The sequence below is a fragment of the Gallinula chloropus genome (assembly GCF_964237585.1).
Source record: "Gallinula chloropus genome assembly, chromosome: 1".
NCBI lineage: Eukaryota > Metazoa > Chordata > Aves > Gruiformes > Rallidae > Gallinula > Gallinula chloropus.
Window position 1 is genome coordinate 148,344,602 of NC_140085.1, and position 27,406 is coordinate 148,372,007.

At 41.8% G+C, this 27,406-nt stretch overlaps 1 protein-coding gene across 1 annotated transcript; it reads right to left on the reverse strand.

The window, feature by feature from the left end:
* Positions 1–349: 349 nt before the first annotated feature.
* On the reverse strand, positions 350–26,467 carry UPF3A (UPF3A regulator of nonsense mediated mRNA decay; the record flags this gene model as incomplete). Its single annotated transcript, XM_084266887.1, has 10 exons — positions 26,243–26,467; positions 24,652–24,758; positions 15,713–15,819; positions 13,516–13,614; positions 13,310–13,420; positions 10,174–10,229; positions 9,924–10,082; positions 8,135–8,295; positions 4,330–4,624; positions 350–523 (listed from the first exon to the last, which is right to left on the reverse strand). Exons 1-10 carry the CDS (start codon positions 26,459–26,461, stop codon positions 350–352), a joined length of 1,488 nt encoding a protein of 495 aa, XP_084123013.1. The 5' UTR covers positions 26,462–26,467.
* Between the last annotated feature and the right edge of the window lie 939 nt (positions 26,468–27,406).

Here is a 27,406-nt window from a genome sequence, read left to right on the forward strand (position 1 = left end):
TATACAGTTCGTTTCTTTAGACTTGAAGAGATGAAACAGCTTCTGAGAAGTCCTGTATAAACACTCCTCTGAAACTGTTAGGGGGTTGCTGTTTCGAGGTACCTCTAATAAAATATTGAACCGCTTTTCAATCAGGCAAATAGCGTTTGCTCTGCTTTTCTGTAAAAAAAAGCTTCCTTGTAAGGTACTTTATGTCACACTTCCCTTTATTTTACAGAAAGTAAGAGGTGGAGCCATTACAATTTCGTTGGTGCAGTTGCCAGCGGAGCTCTGAAACAGCCCTATGGATTTTTTTTTGTGATGACACTGAATCTTATATTCATCCCTGGAGTCTTTTCTCCAGTTTGTTTTATTCTGCTTCTTCGCTCTTCTCAGAACTGCCTCCAGCTAAATTATCTGCCTCATACTTTTTATCAAGAGCATCTTCAAAGGGTTTCCCACCGCAGTCATAGGTTTTACTTGTAGTTCCCGTATGCGTTCGAATGCGAGCTCCTGGCTGGTATAACTGCATGGCCGGGCGATCCTAGAAGGAAGGAGATGTCATTAACGCTCCATGAAACCCATCTGGGGTACAGGGGTGGGATTTTTGGAGTGATGAATGTTTGTGAAGGAAGCAGGTTGTGTGTTAAATCACTTTACATTTCTTAAGATCCGGGGAAAAAATGGGAGTGTAATGAAAGCTGAGCACTCGATACCTGTCTTGTTTGTAACACTATTCTTGGGAGCCAAGCATCTTGAATAAAACTGACAAATTAAAGACCCCACAGTACATTTGATGTAAACCAGGAGGAAAACCTGCAATGAACAGATGAAGAACGGCAGGTAGAACTCTGAAAAATGTTGTTAATGTCACTACTGATCTGAGGGTATAGAATCACGATCATATATATGTAGTGTAGTATAGGAATTGATCTGAGGGTATAGAATCACGATTATATATGTAGTGTAGTATAATTATGGAGAGCAACTCTTGCTCAGCTAGATAATTACGTGGAACAGCTTGTGAAGAAGAAGGGGAGTCTTTTTGTTTTTCTTTTCCATAGCAAAGGGATTACTCCTGAAGGCCTTGTACTATCTCGAGGAGAAGATAAAAGAGCAAGAACTCTAAGATGGAATAATGTCCATCCCGTTACCTCCTTATTAAAGAAAACAGGTGGCTGATAAAGGACACGAATTGTGTTCCTAGACCTCGTTACTGGATGAAAACGGATAGTTAACAAGGCCATAAATTAGTTGAGACTGATAAGAACACTGCAAGCTTGCAAGATCAGCACATTCCAGGCGAGAGGTGAAAAGTACATCATGAGGAGGACTTGGGGCCTTCCTCCCAAGGACCACCGAAGACCCTTGCCCACAATTTTTGGAAGAAACTGCGCAGTCGCAAAGGACTGATAAGCTAATTAGCATAAGAAGCAAGAGTAGGCGGGATTAGGTAATGAATATGTATAGGCGTTAATTGAATATTCATTGTTTCATTGTATAAATATGGGGCGGTTTTGTTACTCCAGGTGTGCGCGTCTGTGGTGGAGCGATCCCCCGTGCATCTGCGCGCAATAAACACACCTACTTTGTAACTTTCCAGCTATAGAGTCTATTTCCATACGTCAACTACCTTTGCTAACGTCAACCCAGAAGCACTGCAGCTGCAGCCTGCACACTTGCATCTCAGCAGATCGACAACAAATATTAAATACAAGCATAAAAAAACCCCAAGACAAACCAGAGAAGAGTTTAGCAGGTGACAGCTAGAAACTCTTCCTTAACTGAACTTCACCAACTGGTGAGTGTGGGCAGCCCTACTTCAACTCATCAACTGGTATCACAATTTAAGCATAGAGTGCATCTTTTAATTACATGTATCAACAATAAAGTTGCAGACTTACTGCTCTGCTCCGTCATGCCTTCCACACTGAGTATGAGAGCAGAGGAGCTCACCCACTGATAGTAAACAAATTAAATACAATTTGAACGTGCCCAGGCTTTGCGAGTGAGCCATTGTACACACACTGGTTTGATCACAGAATCTATGGGGTTGGAAGGGACCTCCAGAGATCATCGGGTCCAACCCCCCTGCCAAAGCAGGTTCCCTAGGACAGGTCGCACAGGGAGGTGTCCAGAAGGGTCTGGAATATCTCCAGAGGAGACTCCACACCCCCCTGGGCAGCCTGTGCCAGGGCTCTGTCACCCTCACTGTGAAAAAGTTCTATAGAAGGAGCCAGCTTACAAGGAAAAGACACCTCAAACTCGCAAAGGGTGATGTTCTATAGCTCCTGGGAGCACTTTTTCTTCTTGAAATTTCAATAATGAAACTCTGCTTAAGAAGTCTTTTCCTACCAAGAGTATTTTACTCTCACAAATACCAGTTTTTAATGTTATAAAGCAACACATTCACCAGAACCAGAGCTTTTTTGATCAAAGTTTTGTGTCTAGCCTAGCACACAAAATTAGACAGCCTCTTTTAAGACAGTGGTAGAGCACTGGAATTGTCCTACATCAAACTATCTCCATCGAACTATACCTACATCTATCATTTGAAGTCATTCGAGCCTGTTGGTCTTCATAAAGAACTGACCTCATTTCATGATCAGCGCAGGGCAATACAGCTGCAGCCTTTCTCTGGACAGTCCTGGCCACTCCCTTCCCTGCCAGTGCCTTCCCGCCATTTTTCCTCACTCCACTTCCCTGCCATACAGCCTTGTGGTGATGCAGATCAGCTTATGGATCGTGCTGGAAACTTGCTGGTTTTAATTTGTGTTGGATTTAATAGAACCACAGACTGGGTTGGGTTGGAAGGGACCTCAAAGCCCATCTAGTCACAGACTCCTGCCACGGGCAGGGACACCCTCCACTAGCCCAGGTTGCCCCAAGCCCCATCCAACCTGGCCTGGAACACTGCCAGGGAGGGGGCAGCCACAGCTTCTCTGGGCAGCCTGTGCCAGGGCCTCACCGCCCTCACAGGGAAGAATTTCGACCTGATATCTAATTTAAATCTGCCCTCCTTCAGTGTAAAGCCATTACCCCTTGTCCTGTCTCTGCATGCCTTTGTAAAACATCCCTCTTCCTCACCACACTGCAAAAAACTTTACTGATATTGCTTATCTTGTTTAGGGAACAAACCTAGAACTTCACCTGTGGACTAAGCCGGAGCTACCAGAAGTGTGATAGGAAGGAATACAAAGGAGGCAGCTTCTTAACCTGACAAAAGGCCCCCAAGACCCACCATCCAGTTCCAAGGTCACAAATTATTTTTCCAGATTTCAAAAGCAGAGTAGGAAGCATGAAGAAGATTGCTTTTCCCATCTTTCTCTTTCTGAACTAGCCATTTTTCAGACTGTTCTACAGCTGGAGCCGCTCTGTGTGTGGAAAGTGGCTTATGTGCATACGCAGGTAAATCTTATCAGTGGGGCACTCCAGGCTTCCTGTGTTTGCACACGGTGAGTTACTTGACATGCACACTCCATACAGACTCACTCTGCCCGTGACTAATTTACTCTTTGGCAGCCTCAGCCCACATCAGGGATCAGTCACTCAGTTTGAAACAAGAGCTTCGCATGCAGAATACATTTCTACACAAAAGAATGTTTCAGCCAACTTGTGTGGAAAATCTAGGATCAGAAAGGAGTGAGAATGAGGGTGACACAGACAGACACCTCCTGAAAAGACCCTGGCACATCCACGAAATCAGACAGTCTGAGAAGAAAGACGTCTGCATCTCTGGGAGACAATAAAGGGTGGCTCCACTACACACCCTGCTACAGGCCCCACTTGGTTTTGGGCCTGCTCTTTCCCTGACAAGGGCCACAAAGATACTTTGCCCCTACAAAAGTAAAGCCTTTTTGTACTGGGGGTGTATGATACTGAAGAACTTTCACATTCACATTCTCCAAATACAGTGGTCTGGATTAGCTATTTATTTAAGTTGTTATAGTTCCTCTACTGGCCGATCTGTACTGTAATTACGAGATGGGTAACGAAGTACATTTTAAAAAGATCAGTAGGTCAGAGTTTTCAGTACAGATAAGGGGTATAACAATATAAAATACAAGGCTTCCAAGAATAGTCTTCTAAAAATTCTAGGGCTGAAAGGAAGACAGGAAGTCCTCTCTATATCATAAATACAAATGAGTAGAGACCTGTGACCTCAACTCATTTAAACTACTGTTGTCCTCAGATAACAATAAAGAGAAATCTGGGTTTCACTGAAAATGAAATAAAGAACTGCTTTTTTTTTTTGGAAAAAGCATCTTTATGCTGAGTTTGCAAAAGTAAAACCTGTGATCTTGAAGCATATTTAACTAATGAAAGATTATCCTAAATGAATAAAAGAACCTTATTTCTTATGCGCTCCTTTTTGGATGCCATGTCATCACACTTGTCCTCTTTACCCAGTTTGTCTACTGCCTCCACAGTGAAGCTGTAGTTGTAGTTCCCTTTCTTTCCTCTGTCTTGGTTGTATCCTTTCCCCCATTTCAGCTCTTCTTCATTCCTTCTCACAAACTTGTCAAACTCATAGTGAGCTCTATGCTTTCTGCCATCATCCAACCGATACCTTTGTCTTTCAGGTTCTTTTTCTCGAAATCTTCTCTCCAAATCTCTTTGCTCTTTGTCACTATCATTTTGTGACCTATGAGTATGTATAAAAAAAAAGAAATTCCAAGCAATTAACAGGGGAAAAATATATTTTTAAAAAAAGCTGTTGAAGCACACAATACAAAGCCTCCCTTTGACTGCAACAGCGCTTAGATCAGCTGTATGGCGAAGCTCTTTTGTCTCTCATTAAAAGGGGTTATGTGCAATTTTGCTGCATGTCTCATCCATGGGTGTCTGGCCCTTGACACATTCAGTGACAAAGCTTTGCAAACAGAACCTGAGTTTTGTTCAACTGTTGTGGCAGGCCCATTCCTCAACTTTTATCCCATAAATAGTTCCCCAACACTCTTTACATAAACACATGCTGCACAATGAGCCATGTGGCCTGTTCCTGGGGTGCCTCGTGGTCCCATTCAGGGCCTGATGGAACTGGGCAGGTATCACATAACCATTTGTAAAGTGTTCTGACTTTACTATACAAAAGAATATTCTCTAGAGCCACTTGTGAGAACAAACACTTATCTTCCAGGCTTTTGTTTACTACCTTTTCCAAGTAATTTAGCCTACCTTTGCAGGGTTTATTTGGGTGGCAGACCACTATTTTACCACAACATAATACTTAATTTCTGCTATGCTGCAGTGGGCTGGGATTCTAAAGATTGTTAGTTTGCAACAACGTTTTGCTGCCTCATAAAACTCCCCTCATTGCTCCTGGTTAGACAGTAGGTCCTTCTCTCAGGAGCCAAAACTGCAAACAGTGAAGAAAGATTACAAAGTAGATCAAAATTTATCAGGAGCGAACACCAGTAGTTTCTTTTTTGGTGTGTATTTCAGATGTATAAATACTTAAACTCAAAACTGAAGTTGATTTCAGCAGTCTGCTCACACTTTGGGAATCAGCAGACAGAATCAGAGAGGATGGAGATTTTATTATGGTCTATTACAGTGCATCTAGAATGGTTTCATATGAGTAAAAATCTCTCTTTCTACATCACCCTTTCTTTTTTTAAAGAACAGAATTGTGAAATTTATCAGCCTCTGCCATGAACTTCGGTACTGGTGGGGCTTCCAAGACAGGGGTCCAATTTCAGGAAGACCTGAAGGTCAGCAATGGAACCTGAATGACAGGCAAGTTGTTGAGCATTTTGCAAAGAGTTGAAATGCTGGGACAGGCAACAAGGTAATTACAGAGTTAAAGCAGAAGAGAAACTTACACAGCCATCAAAAAGAGAGCAGAAATAAATGTGTCCTGGTTCTGGCCAGGGCAGAGTTAACCTCCCCAAGCAGTCCTGTCCAGAACCAGGACAATGGAAGTAAAAGGAATAGAATCACACTTCTGTTTAGTGTAGTTTCAAATCCAGATGTGACCATATGCCCTAACGCCCTTACTGAGGTTTTTCATTTGTGGTAGAAAGCTATTGCTACTGAACCTTAAACCATGGTGTCCAATAGGTAATTCATTCTTCTCCACAGAGTTGTAAGCTACAGTTTATTACTGATTTTTTGGTCAGAGACAAAGTAGTTCAAGTTTTACTTCTCAATATTCTTACTGTCCTGGTTTTGGCTGGGATAGAATTAATTTTCTTCCTAGCAGCTGGTGTAGTGCTTTGGTTTTGATTTAGGGTGAGAATAATGTTGATAACACACTGATGTTTGGTTGTTGCTATGCAACAAGTCAAGGACTCCTCAGTTTCTCAATATCCTGCCAAAAAGTGGGCTGAGGGTGCCCAAGAAGCTGGGAGGGGACATGGCCAGGACAGCTGACCCAACTGGCCAAAGGGATATTCCGTGCCATATAGTGTCATGCTCAGTGTATAACTTGGGGGAAGCTGGTCTGGGGGTTTAGATCACAACTTGGCAACTAGCTGGGCATCGGTGGTCTGTGAGTGGTGAGCAACTGTGCTGTGCGTCATTAGTTTTGTATAGTCTTATATCAACATTGTTATTATTGTTATTATTATCTTAATCTTCTGTCATTTTAAACTGTCTTTATGTCAACCCACGACTTTTAATTTCTTTTTCCCCCAATTCTCTCCCCCATGCCACTGTGGGGAGTGAGCAAACGGCTGTGTGGTTGTTGAACCACAAGAACTCTAACTAATAATCATGAGGAGGTGAGCATTTAGAAAGACAAGGTAACACTTACTGCACCTGCACAGCCAAAAGGATTCTGTTTTACACCTGGAAAAATCTACACTAATGCCTTATTAAACTTACAAGATCAACAGTAAAAATGATACATGGCACTACCAAAAGCTTTACACATAAAAGGCAAATCTCTGCTTTGCCCCTCCAAGTGTTTCTGCTGACCCAGTTCTGTTTCCTTTGCTGAGGAACATCAACAAAAGAGGTGTTGAATATTTTCAATTTCCATTACCAGATATGAAATGGAAGTTCTCAGCATCTTTCAGGACATATATAGCAAACTGAAACACTGAGCCCAGGTCTGAAGTCCTTGCTCAGAGACAAGAGAGATGAACAGTGCATGTAGGATATTACTGGTGAACCATTCCTTTGGTTAGCAAATTCAGTGGGTTTATATTCTGGTGTTCAAACTTTCTTTGTTTTTCTACCTGTCATTAGAACATATGTAGCTCCTGCATGCTCTCCATAAAAATCAAGAACTTAAGTGGACAGAGGTAAAATTTACACTGCTCAGAATAGGCAGGTGGACCACAAGGCTCCTACAGCACAGTCCCAAACTTCGCCTAATACCAGGCATAGAATACTTTGTGTAAACTACTTAAATTGTGAAGTTTGTCCACGTGTGCAGGTTGCACACATACATCACATCTCAGATCCAGGTCTTTCATTTCACAAAGTACTTTTGAGAGCCTGGCTGAAAAACTCTAATGAAGAACAAAGTGTTACTTATCTCAGCAGCTTAGTATTCTTAGGACCATCTCTTACATATCTTTGGGGGTGAATCCTGTTTGCAATGGGAAATATGACATGAGAGAGAAACAGCTGCTAAAAGCGACTGTAAGACGTCTCTAGGCTACGGCAGTCAGAGAACTGAGCTGCACCTCTTGTTCCTACCACTACATATGGAATGCAGAAGGCAGTGGGAGACAGAGACAGGCTGTCACTCACACCTTAACTATTCTGCCATTATCCTGTTTATCAAGCTCATTTATCTGTTTATTGCAGCAAAAATAAAGTGTGATGGGAAAGTGTGATTATCTGAGCCAATTTAGTCTTTGACAACAATAATGGAAGGGCCTTACCTGAGCTCTTCATGGGAGCAAGTGAAATAACAATGAAACTCAGAATGACTTTTCAGGCAGAAATCCTTCCAATCTGTGATTTCAAAACATTTAAAAAATAACAATTCATGTTCACTAATACTGCCATCAGGTCAGTAAACTGCTGCTAATTACCTTTTACAAAAAGGAGAGTGAGAAACCGGTTCACACACAGAATGAAATCAGTTCCTTGCTGACCAAACACCCAGCCAACACACCACTTACATACATCACATTTAAGCCTTCAAATAAAAACATTTAGGATCTAACTCGGAGCCCAAAAGTTAAATATTACTTACTTTTCTTTAAGTTCTTTTAGTGAACCCTCCAATGATTTGGATTTTACACTCCCAGATCCAGGTGATTTATCCCATTTGTTTTCTTCAATGTCAGCTTCTTCAACCTTTTCTTTGTGCTTTTCGATGGCCAGCTCATCTCCTTTCTCAGGCTTCTTAAGAAGCTAAGAAATATTTGCTTATATAATGATGTAAAATTATTCTCCTCTATTGCAACAGACATTTTAAAATGTATTAAATATATAAAAAACCTAGTAAGGCTGAAGATATTTAAATGCTAGGAATGCATTTTGCAAAGTATAAAACTTTGGAAGCTATTTAAAGAGAGCAGTTGGCTTTTGCTCAGGTGTGACAGTCATTAGCAGGCATTCAAGTGCTCACTTTTAAATGTGCTAAGAATACTGGAGAAAGCACTTACCTACTCTTCTCTCCTAAGTTTTACCTATAAAGACATTATTATGGTCTGTGATTTCCCAGAAATCATGTAACAGAGCCCAATGTTATTGCCAGTAAAATAAAAAGCAGAACCTCTAAGATAAAAAGAGCAGGATTAATACTTCATTCCATGAAATATTACATATAAAATGTGTGACACAGGAACTTCTTGTGACAGACTGGTGTATAGAATTTGGTGCTTAGTATAAATACACCCTGAGAGAAATACAGACTGGTTTTACACTGTTTTTTCACCTTGGAGATTAAGAGTTCTAAGAGGTCTGTTCCTTTCACAACAAATAATCCACATGGGCCTGGAGCAGTGTTTGGCATTACAGGGATAATCTTTACAGTTAAGAATAACACAAGTTATTCTTCTCCATTATTTAAAACCTTGTAATGTTTCTCTCAGGTAATATTATCACTTTCTTTCAGAGACAGAACTAGCTTTCAAGGCCACATCGCCACAGATATGTCATAAGTACTGGGGTCTTTTGGACAACCAATTTTGGGTAGTACATTTTAAAGAGTAAGTCTCTGAAGTTTATTCTGAAGTTCTAAAATGTTCTTCCTCACGCCCAAATATGAAAAATCTGTAATAATTCAGCTTCAGAACTTACTTTTTTATACAGACAGGTAAAGACAACTGTTATTCAGGAAGAAAAGGAAGAGAAAAGTACACAGCTCTGTGGCCTCTCCCCACAAGATCTGTACTGACTGACTCAGTGTGCCCTTTTGCTAACCTACAGACTCTTATACCAACTCTGCTCTTTAAAGCATCCTGTAACATCTTTCCAATATTACAAATTTAATTCAGATGAATAGTTTTTATCTGTCATCTTATACAAATAAAGTTTTAAATGTCCAGACTTCATAGCACAAAATACAAGTCCCTAATTAAAGTCATTGGAAGTGCATGCATTCAGAACGTTGTGAGGCAGCACAGTCTGAAATTAGCAAGTCTTTGTTGTAACTTGGTTAAAGTACACTATTAAAAATAACTCAGTCCTGAGCATAAACACAAAAAACTCCCTGCATATTTGGCTGGATGAATATTTACACAACAGGAAGTGCTAAAGCCGTATCTGCAACAATCTTCCAACACATTAGCATGGAACAAGTTGGTTCTGAATGTGGCAGTACTGTATAGACACATCTGAGTTACCTGTCATAACTGCATTAGCGTGTCACTGTGCCTACGGTAATTAGTCTCTTTTCAACAATGCTACTTCTTCCAGTCAAAACTGGTGTGGTACCTCCACGCTGTACTGTAGTACACTGCATGAACAGAGTAAGTGAGACCAAAAGAACATTTGTGTAACATGAGCAGAAGGACAGATTGTTTTAATTATGGTACCTTGATTCTTATTTCTTTCTCAGAAATCTTCTTTTGCTTCTCCACTTCTTTCCTTTTACGTCTTTCCTCTTCTCTGCGCTTCCTCTTCTCTTCTTCCCGCAGACGTTTCTTCTCCAATTCTCTCCTCCTTCTTTCTTCTCTTTTCTCTTCTCGTATTCTCTGAAGAATTCAAAATTATTCATTGTAAATTGTCCAAAGGAAACCCACATGAAACATAAATGTTGAACTTCAGGCAAAAGTCTGAACGTACCTGCTTTTCTAATTTTCTATTTTTAATATATTCCAAAAGGGGTGTTGTTCTTCTAGCTAAAACACAAAAAATTTGTGATATAGTGTTCAACTCCTAAAATATGTACTCATTTCTTTAATTTAGTACTAACCCCTTTCTTCTAGCTTTATCTGCAAGGGAGCTAAATAGTTAATAAACCTATTTGTTGTATATATTTTTGAAGGCATTCCCATCATTCTGTTTTAGAAACACTTTGTTGCTTTCTTGCTGTTTGGCTTAGAAGCAACAGAAATATGTCACATAATTATTTACTGTTTAATAAAAAAATAATATCTTTTCACTTCAGAGAATGTTGTTTTTCACTTAACAAATGGTTATTCACCAAAAAGGAAAAAAATGTGTTCAGAATCTACTCCTTCATTTTAATTTCGTACATGAAAACCTAGCTATATTGCTGTTTGTATACATACCACATTACTGTAATCTCACACAGCATTTTTCAATCCCAGATTTCAAAGTACATCATTTTTGTTCTCATACAACATTTACATTTAATTACCATTCAGCATTCACCTCTCCATGGGAAAATGGGATGAGGAAGAGGTAAGTGGTTTGTTCCAGGTTACACAGCAAAACATCAGCAGATTCAGTAAATCTCTGCCTTCCCACATAACAAATAAATGCCTCATCTATTGGATCACTCAGCCATTCTTATGTTACAGAGCTGTCTCCACACTCTTGAAATCTAGGCCGAGACACCTGTCTGAATCACCTCCATATTCTACAAGAACTTGCACACCAAAATTCAGTTCTGCATTAGGTATAGTATGACTGTCAGTACTGAATTAAAATTTGAACACATGTACCTACATCAGTGAGGAGTTACAACAAATTCTGTCAGTCTTAGATGTCCCAGGGTACACATATTTGCTGCTAGAAAAAAATTACAGTTACTTGTAGGCTTCTTTCTCAATCCAGAGGATTGGAATGCACTACAGGATTTAGGAAAAAACCCCCACAATTACATGTATTAAATTTAAAATGTAATAGCTGAAATCTAGGCAGAATTCATGCCACAAAAACGTTTGAAAGTTTCTGACCTAATGTCTAAATGTCCTGCTAGCAACCCATTCGTTAGCGATAGAACCTTGCTGGTGTTATGACCAGGAAGGCCTGACCCGATTCAGTATTTGCTTTTAGCAAACACCACTGGTCAAAAGCAACAACCCCAAAAGACTGCTCATTTGAAATCTTTATCCCTCTATTCCTAGATTCCCATCCTGCCCCCTCACTCTATCTACCTCCCACTCCTTGCTTTTGGAGACATTTTAGGTCCCCAGCACCCTCCCTAGCAGTCCTTAAGATCTGCAGCTCCAATCCGAGCAGTGCCTGCCTCCTGTCCAAGCAATGCCTGCCTCTGGGAACTTCTACATGCTGGAAGTGACCACAAAGTGTAACTGGAAGGTCTCAGGGAAGGAGAAGCCACACTGGCAGTCCAGAACTCGACTATAGTCATGACTAAGACTACAGTGTGAGGGGTTTAATGAGAAATTACACCCTGAAGTTCAAGGGAGAGAAGCAATGTGGTGGGTACTATCAGAAGAGGAGAGCAAAACAGGATGTTTGCTCAACTCGAATCTTACCCATCTTATTTAAGGGACTTAGTGCAAATAAAGATCTAAGAGGTTTTTCCTTAAAATGCATAATAAGTTTTAAAAGAAAATTAATAACAAAATGGAGACTGTGACTTTTACATTTTATCTTGCTCTCTACGAACAAGCCAGAAGAATGAGCTTACCTTCATCTTGTTACAAAGAAAATCTGTTCTATATCTCTCTGTCACACTGAAACTGAGGAGCTAACACATCTGAGGCGATGCATAAAACATGCTGGTTTGTGGTAACACTACCTAGAGAAATGCTGAGAATGTCAGGCCCAATCCTGCCAGCAAAGTCCTGGGCATGTCTTTCATTGACTTCAGGAGGAGTAACACCTTTGAAACTAGACATGCAACTAAACCCTTACATAATTTTGCTACACACATGCTATCCACTAGCAGGCTTGAATAGCAGAAAACAATGTAACAACTGATTCGATTCCCTGTGATTTAGCAGAAACAAAACATTAAAGCTGCTCATGTAAAGCTGCCTTCAGCCAATGCTGGTACTCTGAAATCTGCAACTCTCAAGACAAATCATTTTCATCGATAGTTAGAATGTTTTAAAAAGAAATAATTTCTTAAACTGTAAACTTGGTTGGAAAAAATTGACTGTTTTTACTCTGCTGACAAATACTAGGGAAAAATTTGGGTCAATAAAAAATGCTGGGGAACCTGCCTTATCCAGAAAAGCAACAAACAAGCTTTAGTGGTAACAGAACTCTCTAAATGTCTATACTTATAACATTTCCATTGCCTCTGGATTATGTTCCAAACCTCTCCACTCAATTATTAATTTATGCATATGAAGAATAATTAATGCCACTATAGAAATTCTTATCAAAGGCAGAAACAAGCAAACAGCATTCATCAAAAAAGGTGGCTACTTTTACACTATAAAGAAGTAACAGCAAAGGTCTGTTTTGGTGGGTTTTTTCTCTACTCAATTGTTACACCTAGGGAAGAAGTGTTTGGCATGTTGTCACTTGAAGATACAACATGTCAATGTTCTATGTCATCTTGAAAACTGCCACTGGCATTGAAGGTTTCGGTGTAGGTCTTACTAAAGATTCCCCAAGAGGCTGTCACGGGCCATGCATACAGAAAGCCTTACTTTCAAAGCTTCTGCAGCTTTTGACTGTGAGCACACAAAGAACAATTCTTTCATACTTCTCAATAAAAGCAGCTAATATCAAAGATCAACTGTTGAGTATTCAGCTATTTCATCTTTTAAAAATAAAACCTCTGTGTTCAGAAGTATTAAGGACCTATTTCTGGAAGCCACTGTGCATGCAAATCTTCCAGTGAAATCCAGTGATGCACAGAGACTTGGAATGGGAGGGGTGTTTCCTGTCACTGCTTGGCTGGGTAACAAAAATCTAACTGCAGTAACTTCAACCTCTATTAGACTGAACAGGTCAGCTCTTGCAGGTAATAGAACAAGATATAAAAATCAGATAACAAATATTCTCAGTAATAAGAAAAATCAGGAAAACAGACCAATGAGTTCCCTTGTTTTGGCCTCAATCTCTCCCAAAAGAATCTCAGGATTGGCACAGATTTTCTCTTCATCAGCACAATAACTCTCTAAAAATTTCCTATATTCAGGATCTGTGAAGAAAAGATTTTGAATGATGTTAATACTTTGCAATGCATGACAGAAATGGAATCTATTTCCCACTGTGATGCCAAGAAAATGTGTTTACCATCTTCAATGCTCCCAGCTTTGGCATCTTTCTTCTTCAGCTTCTTTTTTGAAATCTTCTGGAATGGAGCAAATTCAACCACCGCAGGATACTCCAAACCTTAAAAGAGATCAATTCTTATTTTTTTGAGGGGGAAGAAATATTCTTTATATTCAAGTAAGATTTACAAAACTCTTGAAACTTGTGTTGGGCAGTCTTACTTGAAATCAAAGGTGAATGTTTCTGCAGTCCCATCCTAAACATCTAATGAAAAATGACATGTAGCAGTACCTTAGATTCAAAACAAAATACATTTGTATTTTAATTACATACATAAACATTAAATATTTTTGGACATGCTAACAAAGACTGACAAAATGAAGATGATGACTGTTGCATGATAAAATTCTTCCATTATCACTTATAATTCCCTTTTAATTTTTCACAGCTGTTCATTTCTTAGAAAAATTTGCATAAAACCTCAGCCTGATGAGTGAGTAAGTCCTACTGGGAAACAAATCTGAAACAACTGAGTTGCTTCTGTAAAGCCTTGTTGCCAAAAAGCTTAAGAAATAAATGAATGCTGGGTAATAGGCAATAATAAAACATTCCACCTTCTTTCAGAATGAGAACCGAAGCTCTAAAACTCCTGATGTAGAATTGTAGAAACTTCTTTTTCCCTGTTTATGATGGACTAGACAACTTCTTGCCTGTGATTACTGCCATAGATCCTCTGTTTTGAATTCTGCCCTAAATACTGGATTATTCTTTGGACTGGAGTCAGAACTATGCATAGCTTTTGAATTTCCCTCAGTTTCCACTTGCAGCAAGTTCAAGATTACACTTTACTCAAGCCCACTGAAAACTTGGCTTAAGTCTGCTAGAATATTTGTTAACCTTCATGAACTTGGTAATCCTTATTCACATTTTAGCCTCATAAATGCAATACCACCACAAGCTTCACCAGAGGGCACCTTTGATCAAAACTTGTGCTCTTTATTTGCACAAACAACCCTGCTGAACTGACCAGCTGTGCCCAAGCTCAGTTTTACAATGTACAGAGTATTCTGGCTTCAGCCCAGTGTAACGCTGAAGAATGTGCTTAATTTTGACAAAGGGAAGTCTTGGCAGAGTCATGAAAAGAGTTCTAGTTTTTCATCTGAAAGGTCCAGCTTTTTCTGAGAAGAAAGCAAGAAAAAAACTATGTGCGACAGAAAAATGTGGGATCTGTTGGTTGGGGGCTGCCCTGCCTCCTACTTTACAGCAGGATTTGAAAAACAGGAATCATGCTCTGTGAGAAATGTGTTTTTCTCCATCTCTAGGAAAATCCATCCAATCTTGAGATTGTTAGAAGCCTATAGCATATCTCAGTTAGGAAATGCCGAAGAGGAACTTGTTAGTTTGACAGACAGCTTTTCTTTACAGATCAACTCTCCAGCGAGCGGGGAGAGGACTACCTTTCACAGGACCTCCACAACACCGCATGTAGGGAACAGACAATGCCTATACGAAGAAGCCCAGAGATCTGTGTCTGTTTTACACAACCCATGCATTTTTTTTTACAGAAGGTATGAGTGAAAGATGGAAAGCACCGTTTCTTGGCTGTGGCAGTTTCAGGCTACCATGGGAGACCTGGGTTTATCCACACCCACACTACAGTTTTCCGTTACTGTTGGGCAAATGTTTGCAGACTGCACATTTTCAAGATGGCAACAAATCTTGTCACTCTTCTCCTGAGAACTCAAGGTGTCTGCAACTGCTTCAAAATGCCAAGCTCTACATGTCTCAAATGAAGCAACCAAAATGATGAGGATAAGTTTTCATCACGCGTTTTCAGAACGGGGTAAGTGGCACAACTTTGTCTCAACAGAAACACTGAAGATGTAACCATTCAAGCTTGCAATGTGTTCAGTGATTGTTGTGATGGATTGTGAAGCTTACATAAGATAATAATCTTAATAAGATACTGATAGTGTATTGCTTAAGGTACAAAAAATGTAGATAAAGCATGCATACCACATAGAAAAGCAAGACTGCGTGGAAAAATACATTTTGCACTTTGTTATCTATTAAGTGCTAGATTTTAATATATATATTTATGTAATTAACTGTATATTGAGCAGAAAAACCCTGGCATAATTAGCAAAAAGGAAATAAATTAATTTTCTGAAATGGTATATGTATATGTACACATTAAATATCTTACAAGTAGTCCAACCTTTATTATCAATGAAGACATAGCCATCAAAGCGATCTCTAAAAAGAAGGATGTCCTCAGGATTTCTAAAGTTAATGTATGCTCTTGAGTAGAGGTGAGGATAAAGGCTGCAACAAGAAACAATTTTATTTTCTGTTATTTACTATTCTGTTTAGGGCTAGGAAAAAAGCAAAACCAGAAGGTTCACACTGCAATTCTTGTCTTCTTTGAGAAATGGCCACATTAAACATGCATATTTAAGTATCTACATATACGTATCTAACTATAGGTATGACAAAAACTAACTGAACGACTGAGTTCCTGGGTCCAACTCTGAAACTTATTCTGAACTGCGACAAATATTTCTAGTTTGTTTCGTTTCCCTAATTTGCAGAGCATACACTTCCTTTTAGCAGGATCAAAGCTTTAAACCTTAATATTTGATGATGTAAGAGATATGAATAACAGCAGTGCTTTTGGGGAACTTCTTGGGCACCTTAAGAAAGTCTTCTGTTACTGAAACAGGAGAAGTGAAAGGGCAGCTGCCAGGCTGTCACTGTATTTCCATGGATTTCCACCTTTAAGAAAGATCAAATAACCTAGTGATGGGCCAGATAATCCACTGAATTACATAGAAATAAACATCTTCTGACATACAAGTGTAGGAATATATATGAAGTGTCTAGTTGTGAAGAACAGTTGCAGTGAAAATGCAAAGCAAAGGAGGGAACAGGTACTTACCGAAAAGAATTCTGATTCTTCAAGACTTTATTAGCATAGATCCCACCCCAAGGGTAAATGTTTAATGTGCCTGATAAAAAACCTCTGACTTGGCACATCACCAACCACAATGAAACTGAGGTAATACCACCCGTCAGCTAAGTTATTGTGAGCCATGGCATATATATGCCTTAAACCCCAGGGAAACTGTAAGATAAAAGAGTTTGGCTTCAGCTGCCTTCAGTGATGGTGATGTATTACACCAAATTTAACAGATCTGACCACAAGCCCGTAATTTTAAAATACCTTAATACTGTTGCCACACATGGCCTGAATTCAGACCAGCAGGAGACAATAAACATACACAGTTGGAACCACACTTCAATCCCACAGCTATTTCAGCATCAGATTTCGCAATGGGAAAGAACAAAACTAGGGGTTGGATCACAGGATCCACACGTGTGGCAGCTCAGAGCAACACAGTTCCTACAAACCAAGTGATTTCTTTTTCAACATATGGCTTCCCATTGTGATTGTTAGCAGGTGACCATAAAGAGCAGCAGATTTTGTAAACCCACTAAATTCATGTTTGATACAGCAGCAAGGATAAAACTAAAGGGCTTGGTTTTGTTCAGATCTTTTTGTGAATACCAGCTATGGAGTGTTTCCACAGCATGCAAAGGATACACAATTTCATTCAAAGGAAGAGCTGCTTCATCCACATATACTCACTGTATTTTGACATTCTAAGGCGGGAATAGCATCCACTAAACTGGAAGCAGGTAACCACAAAATGCCTGCTAGGGCATGGCTAGGGGTATGTCACTGACACCAAGCAGTGCTGAAAGATGCTACGGGCACAGCATGCTCCCTCAACTGCTGCAAGCTACATATAGATGGCACAAAGCTATGGACACAGCTTGCAAGTAACCTCTAGACAGCTTGGCCAAATCAGCACGGTGGCACGTGGCTGTGTTTTCTTCTGCAAACCCTGCAGAGAGTCCTCCAGTTTGGGGTTGTTTTTTTTGTTGGCAGACCTCCAGTCTGCACATGTAACACAAGGGATCTCAAGGGTGGCTGCAGAGTTACCACCACAAGGCAAAGCAGACAAAATGATCCAGCTTCCTTCTCAGAGGTTAGAAAGCAAATAAATTAAAAAAAAAAAATCTTTTCATAATTACATACCTTTAAAATATATCTTTAAAAAAGGCCTAAAAGTGTACGTAAAGGAGAAAATTTTACTGTGGCAGTCTATAGCTGTGCTGGAAGTATTGTCTGTATACTGCCTGATGGCTGGAACAGAGAAGTCTCTCATACCTGGTGGCTCCCAGGAAGAAGTAACTTCATTCTCTGTCATGTTAGCAGGGTCTGTTTCATGTTCTTTGATGTTTATATTAAATAAGGCCAGATATCAGAGGCTGCAATGATTATACACTTGCAGTGCTGAAGATCCACAAGACAGAAACAGGGATCTTGAAGGAATATTATTTTTCAGACTAGTTATAAATATCTGAGATTGAGAAATGTTCAGTTCCTTGGGTAAACAACTACTTAAGTGTTTTACCCATCTTCAGTTTTGCAAAATACCACAACTTTCCACAAACCAAAGACTGGGGCTGAGACAAGTGTCCCAGCTGCTACCTTACTGTGGCATTTCTTCTCTGTCTCAGTCCACCACAGTAAACAGCTTCATCGTGCAGTTGGATTATTATTTTCTGCAGTAATTTAGAGCCTTATGGCTTAGCACACAACCATCATAAAACAGAACTGAAAACACAAAGACTTATTCCTTCCTTGTTTCCTTTAGCTTGTATATCAATGCCATCTGCTTTGGCAGCACAATCTTTTCCTGGTACAAAACATAATATTTTTCTAACATTTTCAGCTTAGACTTAGCAGAATGAGTATCTTTTGAAACAGAGAAACATTTGGTATGGTTATTATTTATTAGTTATAAATAAGCCTGAGTCCGAAACATATAAACAGATTCTGGAAAGCAGAGATTTAGAAGTTACCTGGCAAGTAAGTGACCCAATGTTGCTGCTGTTCATTATTAACATCTTCAAGAACTTGACTCACATCAGCAGAAACATACAAAAACATACGAGCGTGCCTGTGCACAGTAGGATATCGATGTGCACATCACACAATAAAATAGGATTGTCTGCCCTTTGCTATGTATCCAGGTAGAAGGCTGTGTAGAGCCATGGCTATGACAGTGCTTAGCAATTATGGGTTCCTTCTCTGATGGAGCCCCTTGCGCAAATGAAGAGTGGGTTCTCATGTGAGAAACCTATGAGCAAGCTAGATGTCAGAGTGAGTAGTGTGCAACAGCCTGACAGCTGAGTGTTTCACACCTGTCCTGGGCTTTTCACCCAGCAAAGTGTGCAGTGTGCCTACAAATACTTTTTTTATAGCACAAAATTCACTCTAAATGGGAAGGTAACCACATCAGGAATGCTCAGTCAGCACAGGCCCACGCAGGAAATGCTCTTCCTTTGGGTTTCAGACATGTTACTTCCAACTGCAGCTTCCACACCTCCACCCACCCTGGACTCACCTATTGACTGAAAAGCCACCAGTGTTGCAAAGAACACAGGGGGCTTTACAGGGCCACAGGGACGCTGGGGCTCACACATCCTCCTAGGGAGAAACAGTCCTGCTCCACAACTGTAGTTTACGTTCAGCTGCTATTGGATAAAATACAGCTTTTGCTCTTCAGAATTTTGTTTTCCTACTGTTTTCTTACTGGAGTCTGTGCACCTCTTCCAAGTATCTACCAGCATAGATTTCACTTGGGATTTGCAATTCGGTTTTGAGGTTGCATGGTTAGTTTTATAATCATACAGCTGGTTCTATTTTGCCATGAGTTTGTGGTCAATAAATGCTGCTTTTCACCTATGTCATGTTTTGGACAGATGTGCTGCACATGAAGTTGGCATCGCTGGGATACCACTTAGAGTAATCTCTATGGAAATAACCCAGCTGAGTCTGACTATACACATTTCTTCAGCACAGCTGTGCTGCTTTATCTTCTGCTGCGCATTTAAGAGCATCCAATCTTTTAGGTTATGTGCATTTCTGTAACACTTTGCCTACCATCTCTTTAAACCCTTACTTCTACAGTAATTTTAATAACAAACACATTCTAATAATTTACTACTTGTACAATGTAACTTTTAACACCATTGTGCAAAAAGATTTGATAGGAAAGTAATTTTAAATAGTCATCTACAGTATAAACAGCAACACGTAAACTATAAGAACAGCCATCACATCTTAGCAAAAACACCTGCCAACTTTTTGGTCCTGTGGTGTGCATGTATGTGTATATATAAACATATATATTTACATGTACGCAGATCTCTACATCTAAATTTTGGAGTGTTAAATAAACTCCATCCATCCAGTACATTGCAATTCTTGATCAGACAAGTAACTGATCACCTGCATCGTCATATCAAGCTAAAAACCATCACTGGCCTCCATCCTCTGGTCTCTCACCCTGTGGGCATTCACATGGCGGGCAGAACTGGCATAATTTTAAATTAACTTATCCTTCCCTTTTTACAGATTTAAAGGAGCACAATTTGCCTGGCTGTGGAGAAGCAGAAAGACTATGCAGTTGTGATGACAGACTGTCACTCCATCCAGAAGACAGTAGAGGCAGTTCCCTTGGAAGCTCTAAAGGTGCTGCCCCTTCAGAGCTGGCATCCTTGGGTGCACACCGCCACCCTAGGTTAATGCAATCTGCCTCCAATAACCCTGAGCAAAACCTTGGGAAGTCATGAAGGGAAAAGGAGGGGTGCTGCCTGCAAGGAGCTTTATCACTGGGGCATATGGCGTGGCATCGACTACTTGATTCGGGTAAGCAAAGCTCCTGTTCAGATCTCTCTACTTTCGTAACCTCTCACCACTATTAATGAGTCCCAGCACTCAGCATTCAGTCCCAGTCCTGACAGATGACCAAAATCCTGCAGGGTCACAGCTCAAACACCTGCCTCAAGTCTCAGAAGATGCAGAAATATTTATATGTGGATAAAAGAGAATGTCTGGGAAAAATAGTTGCTCTCTGGTGTCTGAGGACAAGCCAGATTGTCAGGAAGGCAGAGTTTTTATTATCAGTGACAGATCATGTGTCTATCCAATGAGCATCCCTAGTGTCACAGAAACAGTTGTTTTGTTTCTATTTTGATGTCTATGAACAAGAGAGAAAATGTAAATGCGCTGAATCGGATGAATCTGAGGACCAAATGAATGAAACACAGTGCAGAAGTCACTTTCTGAAATGATTTTACTGAAATGGATGTAACCCACCAAGCGTTATACATTAACAACATTTAACTTCATCATGTGAAAGTTAAAAAAAAAAAGCTTTATAGTTTACCTATAACAAGAAGACATTGTAAACTTAAAAATCACCTTTAGATTGCAAAATCAGTGAAATCAAAGTTTCTTGCAAAAAGCATGCAGGTAGGGACACAACTGTTCGTTTTGCCCCCTGGGTGAGATGACCTTGGAAATGAAAAGTGTGGGAACGGCTATGATCAGACCTCCTCTCTGACAGCTCCTGGTAGGGGATGCTTAGAGAAACTTTATCAAAAAGGGGAAACTACACACCAGTGCTTCACCAAGTGTGTAACTTCACCTACTTGCAGCCTAGTGATACGCAACTGCCTTGCACAACTTGTATCCTTGTGTTGAATAGGTTTTCATAGATCCATTTGGGCTTCAACCTCTGACACGGAGTTCTACTAACAGAGTGTTGTGTGAAAGAAAAGAAGCCTGTGCTCCACAGCTGGAAGAAATCTGAATGAGCTCTGAGAAACTTCCCTTTTCTATATATAGTTAAACAGGATGTGGCTAAACCAAGATGTTACAGCTCTTAAGGCAAAGGTTTGCTCCTGCACCAAAGCACCTGTACGCCCCTTTCTCTTTCCAGCAAACAGATCCACCTCACTGAATAGCTTCTCCAAACCATTCTCTCATCAGGTAACGTGGAATTTGCTTCTCTGGATTGCTTGTCACTGTGCACATGGTATAGGATCTAGAAAAAAACCTCATGGGTGAAAGGCAGAGGGCACTGTAGAGACAACATGCCCACCTTGTCCTGTAGGTGTTCCTGTTAGCTGGAATGGCGCGAAGACACATCCACGGAGTTCTCTGAAATTTTGGGAACTGCCCATAACATGACCGATTACTGCATCACAATGCTTCATATCCAGAAAAATAGCTCTCCACTGGACAAGAGGAGACTAAGGCTCACTGCATTAGCCTTGTCTCTAACCTACAATTTCTGAAAGTTTACTGTATGCTCTAAGGTGTGTGAACATGTAGAGCTACATCATGAACAGATGTACGTGGGTACGTGTCAGCACTCAAAGGGGGCAAAGCGATCCTGGACCAAAGAATCGGTCAAGCAAACAACACCCTGCAGAACTGCAGCTAAATGCCCTTTCAAACTGTCTACCTCAGTGAAAGAAGGTGCAGCCACACAAACCACACACAGATAAACCCATTCTGAAAACATACACCTTTTGTAGGAAAGCAGTTTTTAAGAAGCAAGAAAAAAAGAAACCCCAAACAAAAAAAATGTGAACACAAAACAGTTCATGCTGAAAAATTCAAACTTAGATGAAAGCACTTTTTAATAGAGTTTTGAGAATTTTTTTTTCCTCCCAGATTATTTTATTGCAGGACTCATACACAAGACTCAAGGAAACTGACAATCCAAGTAACACAAACCAGAGATTTCATTGCTCAAAAAAAGCTTAAAAATGTGAATTCTTTGCTTGCTGCATCTTGAAGTCCAACAGCAAAACAATGTAAGAAATACAGCTTTATTTTCTTCAGGCTTTTTGTTATTTTTTATCACCAAGATCTGCTCTTCAAGGCAGATTTTTAAAGGATTTTAAGCATGTCCTTGTCCATCTATCAGAATGAACTGTGCTACACATGCGACCTAACAAACTTTCTTATATATACATATGTTCTTTCCCTAGCTATATCAACATATCAACGGGCTGGAGGGCAAATTATATGAGGAGGAGCTGAGGGCGCTGGGGATATTTAGTCTGGAGGAGAGGAGACCTCATCATTGCCTACAACTACCTGAAGGGAGAGAGGTGGGCGATGGTCTCTTCAGCCAGGTGACAGGAGACAGGACAAGGGGAAATGGCACAAAGGTTGTGATTCTGTGAACATACATGAGGAGTAACACAGCACACAAAAAAACCCCCCACAGTGTCTGCCATCAGTAACCTGATGTGGATGCAATTAAACGAGTGGACAGGAAGATTTTTGAGTTCTCCAAATTTCATCATGTAACAGTAGAGAGAAAATAAAACTTTATGTGTGAAACTGCTGTCAGTGCCTTCTCTTTTCTAAGACGGCTGACTCCCTAAATTCTTGTGCCAACAGTTGTTATGGAAAATTAACTGTCATTTTTTTAACTGTTTCTTGGCATTTGTGCAGCTAAACACACTGAGGACACTCTTACTCTGAGACTTTTTGGTTTGCCTTTGGTATTTTCCCCTTATCAAATGAACAGCTGGGACAGAAGCCTTAGAGAGACCCATTTGGATGATGATGATGATGTTCAGAAGAGAAATGTAAGCAACCACAAAGGCTTTCTATGGGACTAAACAGTCCTCTTTCCTCACTTCACATCTTTCACAGTGCTACCAGAAAAATTGCAGTACCTGCTGTTTTGTTGCTGTGTGTGTGTCTAACTACCCAGGTCAGGCAGCTACCATAAAGCTTCACTTAACAGACAGGTGTTTCTCTCTGACTGTGGAACTGATTCTGAGAGAACCTATACAATCAAAGCTCACCACCTAACACCACAGTGGTGGCAAGAAGCGGCAGCAGCCTTTCAAATAAGATCAGTCCAGGAACTAGTCCGTTCCAAGTGCAATTTGCCACAAACAACTCCCTACAAAGGAAAGCCTATCTGGTCTGCTTGGGGTCACCCCTAACTTTAAAAGCAATAAACATTCAGGATCCCTCTGCAGTCAATGGAAAGAATATGGTGCCCATAAAGGATGATTAATTGCACACTAGGCTGAGACTGGCAAGATGGATCCTACACTTTGGTTTTTCTGAACACATGCCCATTCCCCCTCTACTCTGCCCTGGTCAGGCCCCACCTGGAGTATTGTGTCCAGTTCTAGGCTCCCTGGTATAAAACAGACAGGGATCTCCCGGAGAGAGTCCAGTGGAGAGACACAAAGATGATTAAGGGCCTGGAGCATCTCCCCTATGAGGAAAAGCTGAATGAACTGGGGCTGTTCAGCCTTGAGAAAAGAAGACTGAGAGGGGATCTTATCAGTGTTTATAAATACCTGAAGTGTAGGGCACAGGGGGAAATGGCCATCCTCTTCTTAGTGGTCTGTGGGGACAGGACAAGGGGCAATGGCCTCAAGTTGGAGCACAGGAAGTTCTGCACCAACATGCAGAAGAACTTTTTCACAGTGAGGGTGACAGAGCCCTGGGACAGGAGGGCTGTGGAGTCTCCTTCTCTGGAGATATTCAAGACCCATATGGAAACCTATCTGAGTGACCTGTTGTAGGGAACCTGCTTTGGCAGGGGGGTTGGACCTGATGATCTCTGGAGGTCCCTTCCAACCCCTACAATTCTGTGAATCTGTGAGATGCAGCATACCAGGCGTCTTGTTTATTTAATGGTTGTGTTCCTTCTCTTCTGGGAATTTTTTTTGTTTGATAGGGAATTGTACTTTAGCACTGAATAAATTCTATAAATATACTAGCAGTTCTTATTTAAGTCCACTGATACTAATCTTTTTTGTTTTGAATTAGACAAAAAAATAATATAATGGGTTTACTTGAAAAACTATATGAAATAAATACAAAACCATGGAAGCAAACAAAGAAATTAACCTCAAAACAGCACTTATGAAAAAACTTCTGTGATATTTGCCCAAGGCTGACTCTCTCTCACAACCAATAAACAAGTCTGTTGCATTTTACCAGTAAAAGAAACATCAGGATTTCAAAGAAAATCATGCCCTACCCATACACAAAAAAAAAATTTGTTTGAAAATCACCAATGTAAAAGAAAAAGGCAGGAATGCATTGTCTCTGCATACATACCCAGTTTCTCATAAGTATTTTAAATAATAAGACTAACAAACAGGGCTCAAGGGAAAGAAACCCCACATAATTTGGTATGTCCAAAATACCTTAATTAGGTTTTAAGTTGCACAACAGCTCATCCTCACCTGGGATCAGCAGTGCAAAACTCGAAATAATCATGGGCAGGTAGAGGATGTAGCTGTTCCTCCAGCTGCTCCTTAGTTAGACAAGGAGGAAGTCGTCGAATAACTACCTGCATATATAAAAGAAAATGAAGATTTATCTTTGATCTCAATACTGTAGAAAGAGATTAAGCAAATCATACTATTCCTCAAATTGGGAACTTCAATTGGAGCATTAGCCTCCTAGTGATTTACCTTCTGGGATGCGCTGACAGATGGAACAATTTCCCTATCTCAGTTTCTGTTAACTTTGTAAAATTTCAGGGTAACTGAAATATTCTGAAAGAGAGCTTGAGAACCATTGCAATTTTACCAGTAACAAAACATGCTAACAACCAACCAAAGAAACAGACACTGCCTACATAAAAGCTTTCATAGCATCCCTTTAAAAAATAATTTAAACTATCTTTTTAGTCTTTTGTTGTAACAGTATGTAAATTTATTAGGTTTATGTGTCCAGGTGCTGGGCTGGGGCTGCAGGGCAGGTTCTGTGATGAGAGTCCAGGGCTTTCCCATGCCTGGGGGGAAAAGATGGAGGGTGGAAAGGCATTTTAATCTTTCTCACCATTCTAGTCTCTTATTTTTTTAAATTAGGAATAAAGTAAAATAATTTTCTCTGAGTTGCCTCTGTTTTGCCTGTGGTGGCACTTTGTAAACCTTCATCTCAACCTACAAGCTTTTTCACCTTATTTTTTCCCCTGCCCTGCTGAGGGAGGACGGGATGAGAGGAGGGAGGTTTGGCAGCCACCCGAAGTCAACCCGCCACACTCAGGTGAACTGGTGATGCCGTGAAAAGCCAAACTCAAAGCTCAATAGTGACTGTTAAGCAGGTATTCTTTACTGCAGCGCTGGGCGCACAGGGGATGGCCACAGAGAGCCAGTTACACAGCCTTTCCACCAGACGTATGTGCATACACCTGTCTATAATAAAGGCTGGGAAACCACTGGGGAGACCTTTGGCCACGAGGGTGCCGGCGCACAGAAGTGCAAAGCGGCCACCAAGCTTCAGACCGGCCGTTCCCAGGTCTTGTCGTTACCCGAATTTAACTTCTCCTGGTTCTCAGTGCTTCGGGTTTGCAGTCGGTGAGCGGGAATAACTCATCAGACCTCACTGTGCCCCACACGAATGCCCTCTGCGAAGAGCTCGGGTGAAGCCAGGGAGAGAGCAGAGCTCTGGTCCTTGCAGGAGCCGCTTTGCCACAGCAACAGCCCCTCTGGCCTCCCGAAGCCCGAGAAGGCGCACGGCACCCTGCAGCGCCGCCGCTGCTGGGGAGGGGGGTGTCTCAGCGTACCCCGGCGTTTCTCGGAGGAAGGAACAGCCCTTTATCCACCTGAGACCCCGAGAGTAGGCTCGGTCTGCAGAACGGCGCCCGCCCGCGCCCCGCTCCTCGGTGCCCCTGCCCCCCGCGGGCACCCCCCGCCGCCGCCCCTCCTTACCGCGCCGCCCGCCCGCGCCCCCCTCCCCACGCTCGAGCCCCGGAGCGGGGGTGCCGCGTCCCTCCCCCCACCCCTCATCCTTCCGCCACTCTCCCGCCCCCCGCCCCATCCCCCTCACTTTGCTCAGGGCCGTTTTTTTCTCATCTCGCTGTTTAGCCGGCGCCGGGTGAAGCGGCGGCGGCGGCAGCGGCGAAGGCGGGGAAGGCGGCAGCGGCGGGTTTGGCGCCGCGTCCGGATCGCGGCGGGGCGATTCCCGCCGCGGCGGGATGTCCATGGGCCACTTGTCGCGGCCGCCGCCCCGCATCAGCCCCGAGCCGGCCTCCCGCTCCGCCCGCATGCAGCCCCCGCCGCTGCCCGCAGCGACGCCCAAACCGCGCGAGAGCTGCCCGTGGGGCGGGCGGGATCTCGCGAGAGCTCGGTGGGGGCGAGCGGAGCTCCCCGAGCCTCATCCCCATCCGCATCCCGTCGGTGCCGCTGCCGCCATCATCACCCTCCCTGTCGGCGGGGAGAGGCACTTCCAGCAACCCCGCTGTGCCGGTGGGGAGGGGAGGACAGACAGATTTGTCCATTTTTCCTTCGCGGCCCTGACTGGGGCCCATGGGTGCCTTGTAGTCCTGCCTGTGGCGGCCCGCTTCAGGCCTCCCTCTGCCATGGCCACCCCTCTGCCTTACAGAGCACCCACAGCCACTCTGGGGACACAGCACCCAGACTTAGGGTGCTTGAAAGCTGGGTCCTGGGGAGACAACAGCAGGAAAAGGGAAAAAAGGACATGAGTGATCACTTCCATCAGCTCACACGTCTTGTTCCTTTGGAGGATATCTTCTCCATGCAGAAGAGCAGTGCCTGCAGCACCCGCAGTGCCACAGTCCAGTCCCTGGCAGTGGCAAGTCCCTAGGGAGGTCACCAGTAATGAGCAGAATAAGGATGAGGAGTATATAGCAATACAGAGATTCAGAATAATCTCCCACAAGGTTTCCCTGAATTGAGCCTGCCCCCCCACTCCTCCCCCAGAGGAAAAGAGTCTTTTAAGTGGCTTGGCTGGAAGTGCGTGCTGGCCTGTCAATCAGATCCAGGCTCATTCAGCTGATTGCAACCAACAAATTTTGCGCTACATCTACAAAGTTTCTTGAAATTCCTGCATGAGTTGGGATATTTTGGATTACTTCTCCTAGGCTTGGTGGCAGAAGCACAGAAAACTCCAGTTTTAAGGGGAGGCATTCAAGGTCAGGCTTGATGGGGCTCTGAGCAACCTATCTAGTGAAGATGCCCCTGCTTACTGCAG